The 12,466-nt window shown below is 39.8% G+C and overlaps 2 protein-coding genes across 3 annotated transcripts in view; one reads left to right on the top strand and one right to left on the bottom strand.

Moving 5' to 3' along the window:
* The window catches only part of SERGEF (secretion regulating guanine nucleotide exchange factor), a 138,370-nt gene that overhangs the window by 118,634 nt on the left and 7,270 nt on the right, over positions 1 to 12,466 (top strand). The window lies entirely within an intron of this gene.
* Positions 11,011 to 12,466, bottom strand: part of KCNC1 (potassium voltage-gated channel subfamily C member 1) — a 121,009-nt gene continuing 119,553 nt past the window's right edge. The window contains exon 4 of the mRNA XM_056493483.1: positions 11,011 to 11,192. Within this exon, the coding sequence (XP_056349458.1) occupies positions 11,011 to 11,192 (182 nt within the window). The remainder of the gene's footprint in view (positions 11,193 to 12,466) is intronic.

Here is a 12,466-nt window from a genome sequence, read left to right as displayed (position 1 = left end):
TGAAGTGCTGTGTTTTGGATTTTGGATGAGAAAAATTTTGATAACACACTGATGATTTAGTTGTTTTGAATAGGCTGGCAGAGGGGGCACAAGGAGCTGGGAGGGGACATGGCCAGGATAGCCAACCCAAAGTGGCCACAAGGGTATTCCATACCATGTGGCATCATTCTGAGCAAAAACTTGGGAGAGGAGCTGCTACTGCTTTGGGGACTGGCTGGGCATCAGTGCTGAGCACTTGCATTGTGCATTGTGCATTGTGCATCCCTGTTTATGTATTCTTCTATCATTATTATCATTCTTTCCTCCTTTTTTGTCCTATCAAGATTTTTACCTTTTTCCAGTGTGCTCCCCCATCCCACTGGGGGGCAGTGAGGGAATGGCTGTGTGGTGTTTCGCTGCCTGCTGAGTTAAACCACAACTACATTAAAAAACCCCAAAAACAAACAACAAAAAACTGCACCTGTTTGTTCACAGTATGGATTTCTTGTCTTTTCAGCTTTGCTTTGCTGTTTTGTGATCCAGAATACAGAGCTTGTTAACTGTTTATTGTCATACTGGTAGTCTTAATATTGTACTTAGTTATTTATAAAGAATGATTTAATGGATTAGTAGTGGCATTAACCAAGTCTTGCTTATTGATTTCCCAGTATAATAAAAAATAAGTGTACTGACATAGTTAACTATACAGATAATTAGTGGCTGCATGTTTGGAGCCAGATGCTCTCTATGATAATAGTGAAATAAGTGGAGTTTTGCCAGCAAATAACTTGGCCTGTTTTCTATTTGGCTGTCTGAAAATGCATTTTTACTTTGTAAGCCCCAGTGTTTTGAAAGATCTGTCTGCAGGTATGTCATGGTTAGATGGAAGCTATAATTTCTAGGAAATAGCAGATGTTTAGGGTGTCTGGTGAGTGACAACACTGGCACTGGGCTAATTGTCACATTCTCCATGGGCATATCCCTGGTTGATGGTCTTAACCAGTAATAATCAAAGACCTGGTTTGTTGAGTCAGTATGGTTGTTTTTTTTGAAGGGGGAGGTAAGGCATATCGATTAATAAATTACAAAGCAACTTCCTACATGCACAAGGTTTTAATTTGGTAAGCTGGTACCTATTGCTGTGTGGAATAATAATTTTAAGTAGCTGAACTAGAAAAGTGCATCTTGACATTATGTTTGTGCATAAATTCATTCTTAATATTGTAGGGCATAGTTGGATGTAGGGAACATTAAAAGATCTTGACAGTATGTAAACCAGGATTCTGGTGTCCAACAGGAGGTGAAATTCACTTTATTCTAATCATTGATTAAAATTTTATTAGCAGCCTTTAAAGATACTGATGGGGATGAGCAACCTAAACATGTGCCTTCCTGTTTCCATAGCGACACATCATTTTCATCCTTTCCAGGCTGCCTGGATTGCATTGTGTACTGCAAGAGTATTAGATTCAGTAGACCTCTATTAACAGCTCAGTATTTTCCTTAAACCTTGCTGTTAAATATTTTGCTTTGGATGATGATTAAAATAAGAAAGTAGTTGTGATTATTGTGCTTTGTTAGAGAAATAAATCATGACAGCAGAGCAGGAAATGAGAACTGGCAGCTGGGGTAAATTGTTTTGGTCCCATTCCTTGACTGCAAAACTGGCAATTCCTGTGACCATACAAATCCACTTTGTCCATAAGGTCAAGGTTTTTGCAGATCTAGTTCTCAGTCTGGTGGCAATTGTTAAAATCTTTGGAAGTGTTTTCGATTCATATTGTTTAAGCTGTTGGAGAGAACTGAAGCAATGCAGTAAAGGTTAAGGCTATAAATGGTGGCCATTAGCAAGGATCAATTTTCCAGCACTGTGGATCATGGCCCTGCAAGCACATTTGGAGGTGGCATTTTCAAGCTCGACGTAAGCGATTTGGTAACTTTCCAGGATATTTGAGGCAATTTCAGACTGCAGCATATTCATATTTTGCTGTGAGCTTGAAACTGTTCTGTTGGATTGGGAATGTCAAACTTGTCTATCAAGTCACAGAACTCCTAAGACTGGGACAAAGCATCTCAGTATCATTTTCACACAGTTCTCAGCTGCTGAGAGCACAGGAAAACCCTTTAAAATGCATATCCTTTGGATAGAGAAATACCTTTTAGAAAGATGTGTCTTTTGTCTTGCCTGTAGGAGATGAATAATTCAGTATATCCCTATGCAAATGTTTGTTACTCTATGAAAAAATGTGTGCACCTTATTCTTCCTCTCCATTTATGTAGTGTCAGTTTCCCAGTGATGAATCTTTGTCAAATACAGCAATGTGCTACAGTGTTTTCTGAGCTGATTGCAAGTGTATCTTCTGTTTTGGCATTGTGGAGGCTTAAATCACTGTTGAAACTGCGAATTTTAAAAAGCTATTTTAATGTTACACTATACAGTAAAAGAAGGAAATTACCACCAGGAAATATTTATGCAATGCATGGCGATGCAGATCACCACAATATTTTCCTTTGGCCTTTAGGATGTTTGATTTTTTCTCTAATTGTATGAATTTTTCCACGGGGTGTTGCAAGGCGTGTCAGTAAAAATCAGGAGCTTTCATGGTAGTTGTCGCTATAGTAACACAGTGCAGCTCTTAGCCTCCTGCACAGAAAGTGAACCTCCTGCAATCCCCTAAAATCCTTTATTGGCAGAGAAAGATTGAAAGAGACTCTGCTGGTGAGCAGGTACTGAGCAGATTCTCTGTTGCACTGATACCCTTGCAGCTAGTGCTGTCTTCACGCAGAGGTCTGCAGAAATGTGTGGATTAGACAGCAGGGAGAGGGGACAAAAGACATCTTTTTAGGGAGAAAGAGGTGCTGGACACAGAAAATGGAAGGTAAGAAATAAGTGCCAAAATGAATTAAAAATAGTCTCAGTTCGTAGATGGTATTTGCTCCATAAAAAGGAGTAAGTTGCCTTTTACAGCCCTGTGAGTCGTAGCCCTCCACAGAGGCAGAAATGTCACCTCACAGGATATTGCTGCTCTCCTGACTCTGGGATTCAGTGCTTAACTTCATCCTCAGGGTCTGTACAGCACAAATGTGGAAATCAACACTGACTCCTAGCAATAGCTTTTGTCTCAACAGACCCCATATGCATTCAGGAGCCCTTAAATGGCTTTTAGCATGGCTTCTCTGTACTTAACTGAGTTCTGCTTTCACTCTGTATTATTTTTTTCTTCTGTCTTGGATGACCATTAATTTAAGAATGTTGTATGAATTGCTGCTGTAAATCATGAACTTTTAAAATGTTTCCTGGGACAGTCAAATGTCCCTGGACTGTAGGTGGGGAAAAAAAAGCACTGAAATTGCTCTTTAAAAGCAGGCCTATATAAGTCAGCTTTGCTTTAATGATTCCTTCCTTAAGTTCTTTTCATAACTGAATTAAGTAATATGGGTTTATTTCATATCAGTAACCATGTGAGAAAGGATAATAAGGTCCATGATGTCTCATGTTAAATTTAACTGTTCATTTTTTCAAGTGTATTCTAAATAAATAGGTAAACCAAGTAACACCTTCTCTTCAGGGTTTTTATTAACTTCTTTCCCAAATACCAGATTTACAGAGCACCATGAATCCATGGATGACTAAATACAATAGAGATTTTTAGAGTTTTTTCATTATTTATTTTTATTACACAACATCCATGGGCTCAAGATGAGGTCAGACCATGCAGTAGACACTTGGTCTAAAGAGATAACAACCTAAAATAGCTGAAGTAGTTAAAATGAGGTGGGAAAATATAGAAAGAGCACAGTGAGTAGCCTTTAGCCTGTAAAGCAGCACTCAGAGGTTCAGTCCCCTGCTGTCTGCTGCTTCTTGTGATGGTTTCTGCCCATTTGTCAGAGGGAAGGTCTGACCAGATCCCTTCAGAGCTCAGAAAGGAGGATTATAGTTCTGCTTTGTGCAGGGTAATTCTCCCCCTATAATGAGAAAGTCTAGAGTCACATGGCTAAAAGGAGCAAAGCATTCCAGATAGCTGGAAATGAAGGAATTAGTCATGACTCAGGGCTTTGCTTTCAGTTGCACTCAAACTTTTTTTGTCATGGCTTCTTTTTTCATTTCAAGGATAAGCAATTGGTCCCCTTTGCCTTTCCCATCAAGGCTTGCCTTTGCTTCTTAAATCCTGTTAATACCTGTGCTGAGTTCCAGTTGGAGAAGCAGCTTTGAATCCATCCATGTAGTCAGCCTGAAGGAGAACTGGTTACCTAATCACATTGCCAGCTCTGTAGTTTTTGCACCTCCTGGGACTTGGGTTGAGCCAGTGCACACTGACACGAGGCTGAACTTCAATTACATTGCCTTGTGGATAGAAAGTTGTGGTCAGTATCATGTTAGTCAAATGAAACCTTCAGAAATAGAATTATGCTTTGGGCTGAATACAATGTTGTCATTGTTTAATTGTCCCCTAGAGAGCAAAAAAGAAATTTCTCAGTAGCAAAAGCATCCAAAAAGCATCTCTTGCAGAGAGAGTAAGAAATATTTCTTGGGAGAAATATTTCTGAGAGAGCTTTGGGAGCTTTCTAAAACAAATAAAAAACCCCAACCAAGCCAAAAAACCCACAACACCTAATTAAAAAAAAAATAAAAATAAACAAAGTGCTGTGGGAACTGTAGACTAATTAATTAGAAGGATTTCCTAAGAAATTTCTGAAAAATACAACCTTTCATGCAGGAAAGTAAACAGTTCCATGAGCAACCTTTCAGCAAGACATGCTGGCTAGGAGAGAAGGTATTGAAAATCAGAGCAACTGAAATTATTCAAACCATATTTCAGCATAGTGATTTAAAGTGTTTGAAGCAACAGCTACCACACAATCATAATTCCCATTTCTTAAGAAATTACTCCAATGTAAGATGTTTCCTCCATAATGATAGGCATTCTCATGCAGAAATTGGTAACAATCCATCAGGTAGCTGGAAAAGCTCAGGAAGTCCCTTTGGTGTATATTGGAATGAACTAGATACCAAAGATGCAGTGAAACTAGGAAGACACAGCTTGGTGCTTGCTGAAGGGGCTCCTAATGCAGAGCTTGTCATCTTGCTGTAGAAGGTTTTGTTAGGTGCACAACATTCAGAATTTTCTGTGCATAGATGGCATTTTGGATGATCAGGTTACATAAGTATGTTCAAAATTGTTTAAGGATTTGGGGGACAGTTGAAATCTCACTGGGTTTCTGATGTTGCCTGGGAAGCATCTTATTTTTCAGAAAGCTCCTGTCTTCTGGCAGTGAGTTTGCAAAGCAGGTTGGGCATCTGGGGCAAGCTCTGTCTGCTTTAACTTTAAACTGTGCCTGAGCTAGTCAGACTTCTGTTAGGCAGTGGAGAGGAAGAGATGGGTAAAAGGGTGGTGGTAGAAGGATTCTTTTGACTTCAGAGATATGCTTTGGATGAGATGAACCCCACTCTGCCTGTTTGACATTTGAGTGAGATGAATTTAGATTCCTCTGTGAAGGATGGCTGCATGCATGCACAGGTACATACACCATGGATGTTTTGGGCTGAGACTGATTGAATCCCACTCACTGAAACTCAGGTACTTCAAAACAGCAGTGAACCTCTGCAGAGGGATGTGTGCACAGACAGAAATCGTGTTGTTGCTACAAATGCAGGGTCTGAAAGCATGAAATTTGTTTAGCAAACATCCCTGGTTATATGTAGAATACACGTCTGTGTATGTACATAGAAATATCCTGCAAACACAAATATTAAATGTAGTATTGCCACTTGTGTTGTAATAATTTTTAATATCTACTTTTTTTGACAAAAATAAAAAAAGAAAGACATATGGGTAGCTGTGGTCATCTGGAAATACTTTGACCTGGATGGTTCTTATATCCTTTGTAGTGTTTTTAAGTAAAGGTTATAGTCTTCATTTATAATCTTCTATGTCAATAATTATTACAGGCAGCTTAAAAATGCTGATAGTGCCTCCTCCCCCTAAGAAAAAAAAAAGGATTAAAAAAAGAGAAAAGACTCTGATTTAGGGAATCCAAGCATTTTTAAATCTTTAGATTAATTTGGAACATGAATCACTTCTGCTAGGTTGATTGGATGTTTAAAATTCTTATTCTTGCTTCATCTATTCCTGAATAGATTTGAGAAGCCTCCATGTATTGGCTCTCACTGAGATTGAGTTCATTTTCCAGAATAATGAGAATTGCATTTTGGTTCACCCATGAACAGAACTACAGTTCTGTTAGTAAGTGAGCCTGAAAAGTAAAGATCTCTTAGCTATACTGTACTGTACAAGGAATATTTTCAGGATTGGTGTTCAGCAGGTCTTAAGATATTACAAAACCAGAGAAAAAACCATCAAAGTGATTTGAGAAAACATCTCAACATTGCCTGGTTTTGTTGTCTCTGTATTTGATTGTTCTTTTGTCCAGCTTCTCACATATTCCTGTTGCAGGTTAGTGAGAGCTCCTTTGTATAGTATTCATTTGTTTGCATATTATATACACAGTCCTGTGGGCACACAAGCATGTCATCTATTGCTTTTCTTGCTGCATACTGAAGCTTGCTGTTTTACCAGAAGTTTGGGCTTGATTGGGTTTTGGTCTTTTACACTATTTTCTCAGTATTATTATCCATCACTTAAAAGGTTTTCATGCTATTGCTTTTTCTCTGTGAGTAATGATAAATATTTCTAGGTTGCCTTCTATAGCTGCTCCTGATGTGTAATTAGTCTAGTGCCAAATATAAAATGGAAGAAACTGGCTTTCTGAATGGACAGGAAAGAGCAGTTAGGCCAATGTATGGAGACCTCATATTTCCAGTATTTCTGTTTCCTCCAAAGTAAGGGGAGCAAAGAATTCTGAATACTTAATTTGGTCAAATGTTATTTCAGAGATAGACATGGTTGTTCTGTTTATCTTTTTTATTCTGAAGAATACTTTGTTATTCCAGGTCCCTGGCAGATATAGTCCTTCCAAAATGGTGTCAGATATTCCTGTTTTCAATCCAGCTAGTTTCTTCTTCTCCCCGAGGTTATGCAGAGGATCAGATCAGGGACCCAGCTTGCATTGTCCATTCTGGTCTCAAACCTTCTGGAGCTGGCATGGTGCCTCTGACTCCCTCTGCCCATCAGCTGTTCTCCCTGTTGCTGTGCCAAAGACAGATTTTACTTCCCAGCTTCGGATCCCTGCACCTGATGCGTGAATGCTGTTCTCAGTGTAGCTGATTTGCCAGAACCCAAAAAATGTAGCAGAGCAGAAACTTTCAGAAAACATCTCACAGCACTGATGGCAGAATTTTTTATCTCAGGACACTGCTTTGTGTTTGCCTTTCTTTCAAGGACTGATTTGATATATTCCCTCTGTTTAAGGTGTTTCCTCCAGTTCAGAATTTCAGTGCATCTTCTACTGATGGAAGCACAGAGGTGATGTGTCCCCAAATGTACCTTAAATGTTGTGTGTCAGGGATGTTGTGTGCCCTTCCTAATCAGAACAACTAAAATGGTGTCACTTGGCACCCAGTGGCATCCCAAATTCTGCCAGTGTTTCCTTGCCTTATGCACTTCTAGGGAAGATTAGGTGAGAAGGACGTGAAGAGCGAATGTATGTATATCTCACACGTAGAGGAGGGTTAAGGTAGAAATGTGAAGAAGCTGTGCTGCAGCAAGGTTATTTTCTGACTACCTGGCCTGAACATGTAAAAATTGTGTTTGCACACCCATAATCTACTCTGTGCCACTCAGAGCTGGGGTCTGTTTAGCCCTGTGTATTGCTTGAAGTGCTGGTATTTTGCCAGCTTGGTATTGAAATTTAATAGCTTTTTTTTTTTCCAACAAGGATTATGAGTTTGTAACAAAATAGTTCAGTGAATAAAAGTAATGGAGTATAGAGTAAAATTTGTCTGTACAGATAAAAAAATGGTAAAAGTTTGCCCAGAATCTCTGTTCTGCACCAGAAATTATGTCAAAAACGGTTTCTATCTAAGCAATCTTGTCTTTGGTTTTAACACATATTGATGGCAGAACTCTTCCCTTGCTTAATATCAACAAGCAATTCCCCCAGACCTCACTCAAAAGTCATGTATGATTTTGAAATGATGATTGGAGAAGCAGATCCAATCCTGCCTTATAGGCACTTTCCTTTTGAGGCTGTCTGCTTTGATTCTCTTCCTGACCATCTTTAATTCTAATGGTATAATATTTGTTTTTAATTATAGCTGACAAAGCCTGTTCTCCTACTTTTTCTTTTGTAGCCAGTATTGACCATTTGCTTATTTTTTCCAGAACTCTTAGTGGAATTTGACACTTGGTGAACTCTAGTTTTAAAAGTACAGTTAAAAGAGTAGAGTTGTATTTCCTGTAGTCCTGGTCTCCCTAGCTGTTGATTACCTGTGGAGAAAATTCCCATCTGGTACACATTATTTGGCTCATTATTTTGTGTAAGTTTCTTGACAGGGTGATATGACTGAAGTTCCTGATCTTTTCCTAGCCCTTAAGAAACAGGAAGAGCTGGACCACCTGGGAAATCAGACTAATGGCTCAGCCATGTGGATGGGATTCAGGGTGCAGTTTGTGGTGTTAATACCTTTCAGTTTGTTTGGGGTTTAGTTGTGGGGGTTTTTTGAATTGTTTTACTTCAGTATTCAACAGCTTCACTCGCCATTGAAAGTTGACACCAGCCCAGCCCTGCACAGCCTTGGGTAAGAGCATTGTGTTTCATCAGCCCGTCTGAGAAAACGTGACTTGCCTTTGGTGCACACACTTGACGTAAACCTCTCTTATGCTTTGTGTTTGAAGTCTGAATCATGGTTTCTATTTTTTTCTATTTTTTTATTGCTTGGTTTCATCTTTTGTCACAGCTCTGTCAGCTGTCTGTTTTCTTCTTTGAAAGGGGTCCTGAGCTATATTGTGTGAGGCAGAAGGTAATGGTGGCTGCAAATGGCATCAATGTGACCGTGAGGATGTTACCACTTTTTACTCCCTTTCTAGGTGTTCAAATGACCCAATCCTTGTTGTATCTGAGCAGATCTAGAGTTAACCTCATCCAGACCCCCACACAGTGATGAGTAGAGGAGTTCCTGTAACAATAGGCACAGACTGAGACAGACAGACAAGGCACATGACCCACAGGAGTTTTATTAGATGTGCGCTCGCACTACAGTACGGTGTGCTGTAGGCACACTTGAACCGGATACAAGTGGGTTAACTCAAGTACAACAGTTGCAGCACAGAGGAAACTTGTAATCCACAAATCCTGCCCAGAAAGGAGGGTTAGTTCACCCTGAACTCTCTCTGACTACAGCTATGCTATAGTTTTTATCGAGCTATGTGTTTTAAAGCTCTCACAGCGCACTGCTACAGGCTGTCACTGTTACAGCTGCACTGTGACACTTGCAGGGGTGCCATCATCTGAGCATTGTGATACACCAAGATCACAACTTGAAACTTTGCAAAATAAGGCATCCTTAAATCATTACTGCTGAGCTGCAGCTACTTCTGTTCTGTGGCAATGTTTGCCTAGCTGTAAGAAAATCTATCAATTCAATCAGTAAGATGGAAACTGAGCAACTCAGTCACCGCTTGTTTCCTTGATTTTTCTCTTTGCATTCTAACACTTTTGCTTTTGATTGCTGGAATTGATCTCAGATTACTTGTTAAGCATGGGGGTGAAAAAGCCCTCACTTGTTTAATATCAACAAGCAGTTTTTTTTAGACTTCACTCAACAGTAATGCACATTCATATTATGTGTCTTGAAACTTGGCCAAAATGCAGCCTTGCAGATTGCTAAGGGAAAATGAAAGGGGAGAAGTTCAAACTAAAGCCCATTTAAACACAAAGCTATTTTACATAAGATGTCCATGTGGGTTTACACATTTCACTTCTTGGTTCTGAGTTGGAGAACTGTATTCTGCAGAAGAGAACACCTTCAGAGATAAATCCCAGAACGCTCACTTTTGTTCAGTGCAAACAGCCCTTCAGAGGAAGAGAATAGCCATCAGGAGAGAAGAAATTGTAGGTAAATGTGACCATATGGACTCTCTCTTCAGCTTTTGTTATATCATAAGTATTTTTTATAAGATGCCAAGGACTGACAGTCATCTCTAGCTTGGTCTGTGTGATTGCCTTAAAGCTCATGCTTATAAATAGACCAGTGTTCTACAAAGGCTTGCCTTATGAAATATGTTAAGCACCAAAGCATTTCTGAAATATCCTTTTCCAATCTAGCTGTTCTTTCTTGAGAGAATTCCTGAGAGCCCAGTGGGGTCTCTTATTTTTGACTTCAGCCAGCAAAGTAGGAGGAAGCACCATTTCACCTGCATGCACCTGCTCATCCCACTGACTGTCCTTTCTCCTGCTCTTTGATTTGCTTAGTGCTGTGAAAGCTACATGTAGAACTGGAATGCAGTTTGAGGGGGTTCTCAGATTCTTGCTTCTGCATTCATCTATGACTTTTCCTAGGCCTGTGCTGAAGATGCCCTTCAGTTCTAGGTCTTGGAGGTAACGTTGTAGGTCAGATGAATCACAGCTGTCCCCTCCTTTTCTTTGTGTCATCACTTAGGTCAGCTTGAAGTGTGTGCAAATTTGAAATGCTAATGCTTTGCCACCCAGAATTCATGGGCACAAATGGCCATGGCACCATCTGATCCTATGGGACACTTGAGTGACTTGCACTCTTCTAGATGAGCTCTAACATCCTGCCTTGCATGGATGACCTCTCACTAAGCACTAGGTGTAAGGGGTTTTCTGCATGTTCTGTTTCACATAGCACAGAGGGTCATGAGACTGCAGTCTCTGGCTCTGTGAGGAGACTGTGATTGTCTAGTTCTGGTCATACAAAGTTAAAGCACTGTGACACATTGAATGCCTGTCACTGTGAGAGGCAGGATGCAAGTTCTGAATGAATGTCACTCTCTGCCATTTCTGAAATCCTGATGTTACAGACATTAGTGCCACGGTCAGAGCCTCAGGACAAATCTCTCCAGTAATTAATTTCTGTCAAGTGTTTTTGTCCTGTACTTAAGTGACCAAAACTCAAAGATTTTCTTGTCTTCTACAGGTGTAGAAAAAAGCATCTTTAATGCTTAATCCTCTCTGCACTGCAGCTGCTTCATGTATGATATAATCCTCATGTATTGTCAGTGGACCAGTTACGTTCAGTCTTGCACAAAGTCGTGAGCCCAGGTTTTGTTCTGTGTTGAGTTGGAGATGCTTTCCTGTTGGGAAGGAATTGACAAGTTTGAGTAAAACCAGAACAAAACCCTCATGCAGCACCTGTGAGCTTTAGACATAGTTAATACCATTCGTGTTTCCCCATGGAAACAGAAATGTGAACAGATAATCCTTGCAGTGGATTTCTGTCCTTGCTACCTACACACAACAAAGCAACCATCTCCATCCTACAGGGCTTCAGTTCCACCACAAAAACTACACAGGTGCAGCAGCCCAAGAAATCTGTTTTATGAAGTCTGTTGTTTTAAAATCCTAGGGATATAGTTTTGTGAATTTCTTCCTCTTACTTGTTTTTTCTTTGTTCAAAATGACTATGCATAACTGAGAAGAAAAAAATAAATTCTATCATAAACTAGCCTGAGTGGTAACCTAAACTGTTTATTTGATTTAATGCAGAGTGATTCTTTCAAATAGATGCATATTAATTTGTGCAGTGAGCCGTCCAGCTCCTGCTTTGAAGTGCCCTGTGAGAACAGAACGAAATTTCTATTGTCATTGTAATTTGGCAAGATAGCACTTCCTCTAGGGGTGGGCTCAGTTATTTTCCTGATGCTAAAAACAGTGCACAGGAAAATGCACAGCATGTTTGCATGGATGTGCTGTGGCTTTTTTTGCTAAGTGACATCTTCTAGTGTCTTTCCCACTTCTCTGCATTGCTGGATGTGGGGCTTCTTCTCCGTAGACAGTTTCCAGGCTGTGGCAGATGTGCTACATTGCCCTTGGAAATTATCATAAACATGATTCTTTCCCCTTCCCATTTTGTAACTCTTGGCTACTTATGTGCTGTGGAAATGAAACAGAAAAAATTGTATGTGCTCTGTATTGCACTTTCTTTGCTGTTTGTAGGACAGACATTGAAGATACCGAAGCACAAACTAGAAATTAGACTTTCCTAAGTGAAATTTAATTCCAAAGGAGATGTGTAGCCTTATTGCTGCATTTTGCAGCACTGCACATGCCTAAGCTCCTACTAGGTATATTGTATTCTCAATTAGATTTTCTGACTCTCTTCAGTAGGTGGTTATGGATTCTAATTGGATATTCTGACAGTTGGCCTTGAGGCCATGACCCAGTTTGAAGTCCCTGCTGTATTACACAAGATACAAACCTAGCCAGAGAGAAGGTCCTATAACAAAACTTCTAACAGCACTTCCTAGTGCTTCTGCTGGGAAAAAATAATAGTTCACATAAGATATTAATTTAAAGTACCAAGTCAGGAACGTCCATACAATGCAGGTTTTGTACATTTGCTGTGATG

Source organism: Oenanthe melanoleuca, chromosome 5 (genome assembly GCF_029582105.1).
Source record: "Oenanthe melanoleuca isolate GR-GAL-2019-014 chromosome 5, OMel1.0, whole genome shotgun sequence".
Taxonomy (NCBI): domain Eukaryota; kingdom Metazoa; phylum Chordata; class Aves; order Passeriformes; family Muscicapidae; genus Oenanthe; species Oenanthe melanoleuca.
This window is presented reverse-complemented; position numbering and strand designations above follow the sequence as displayed.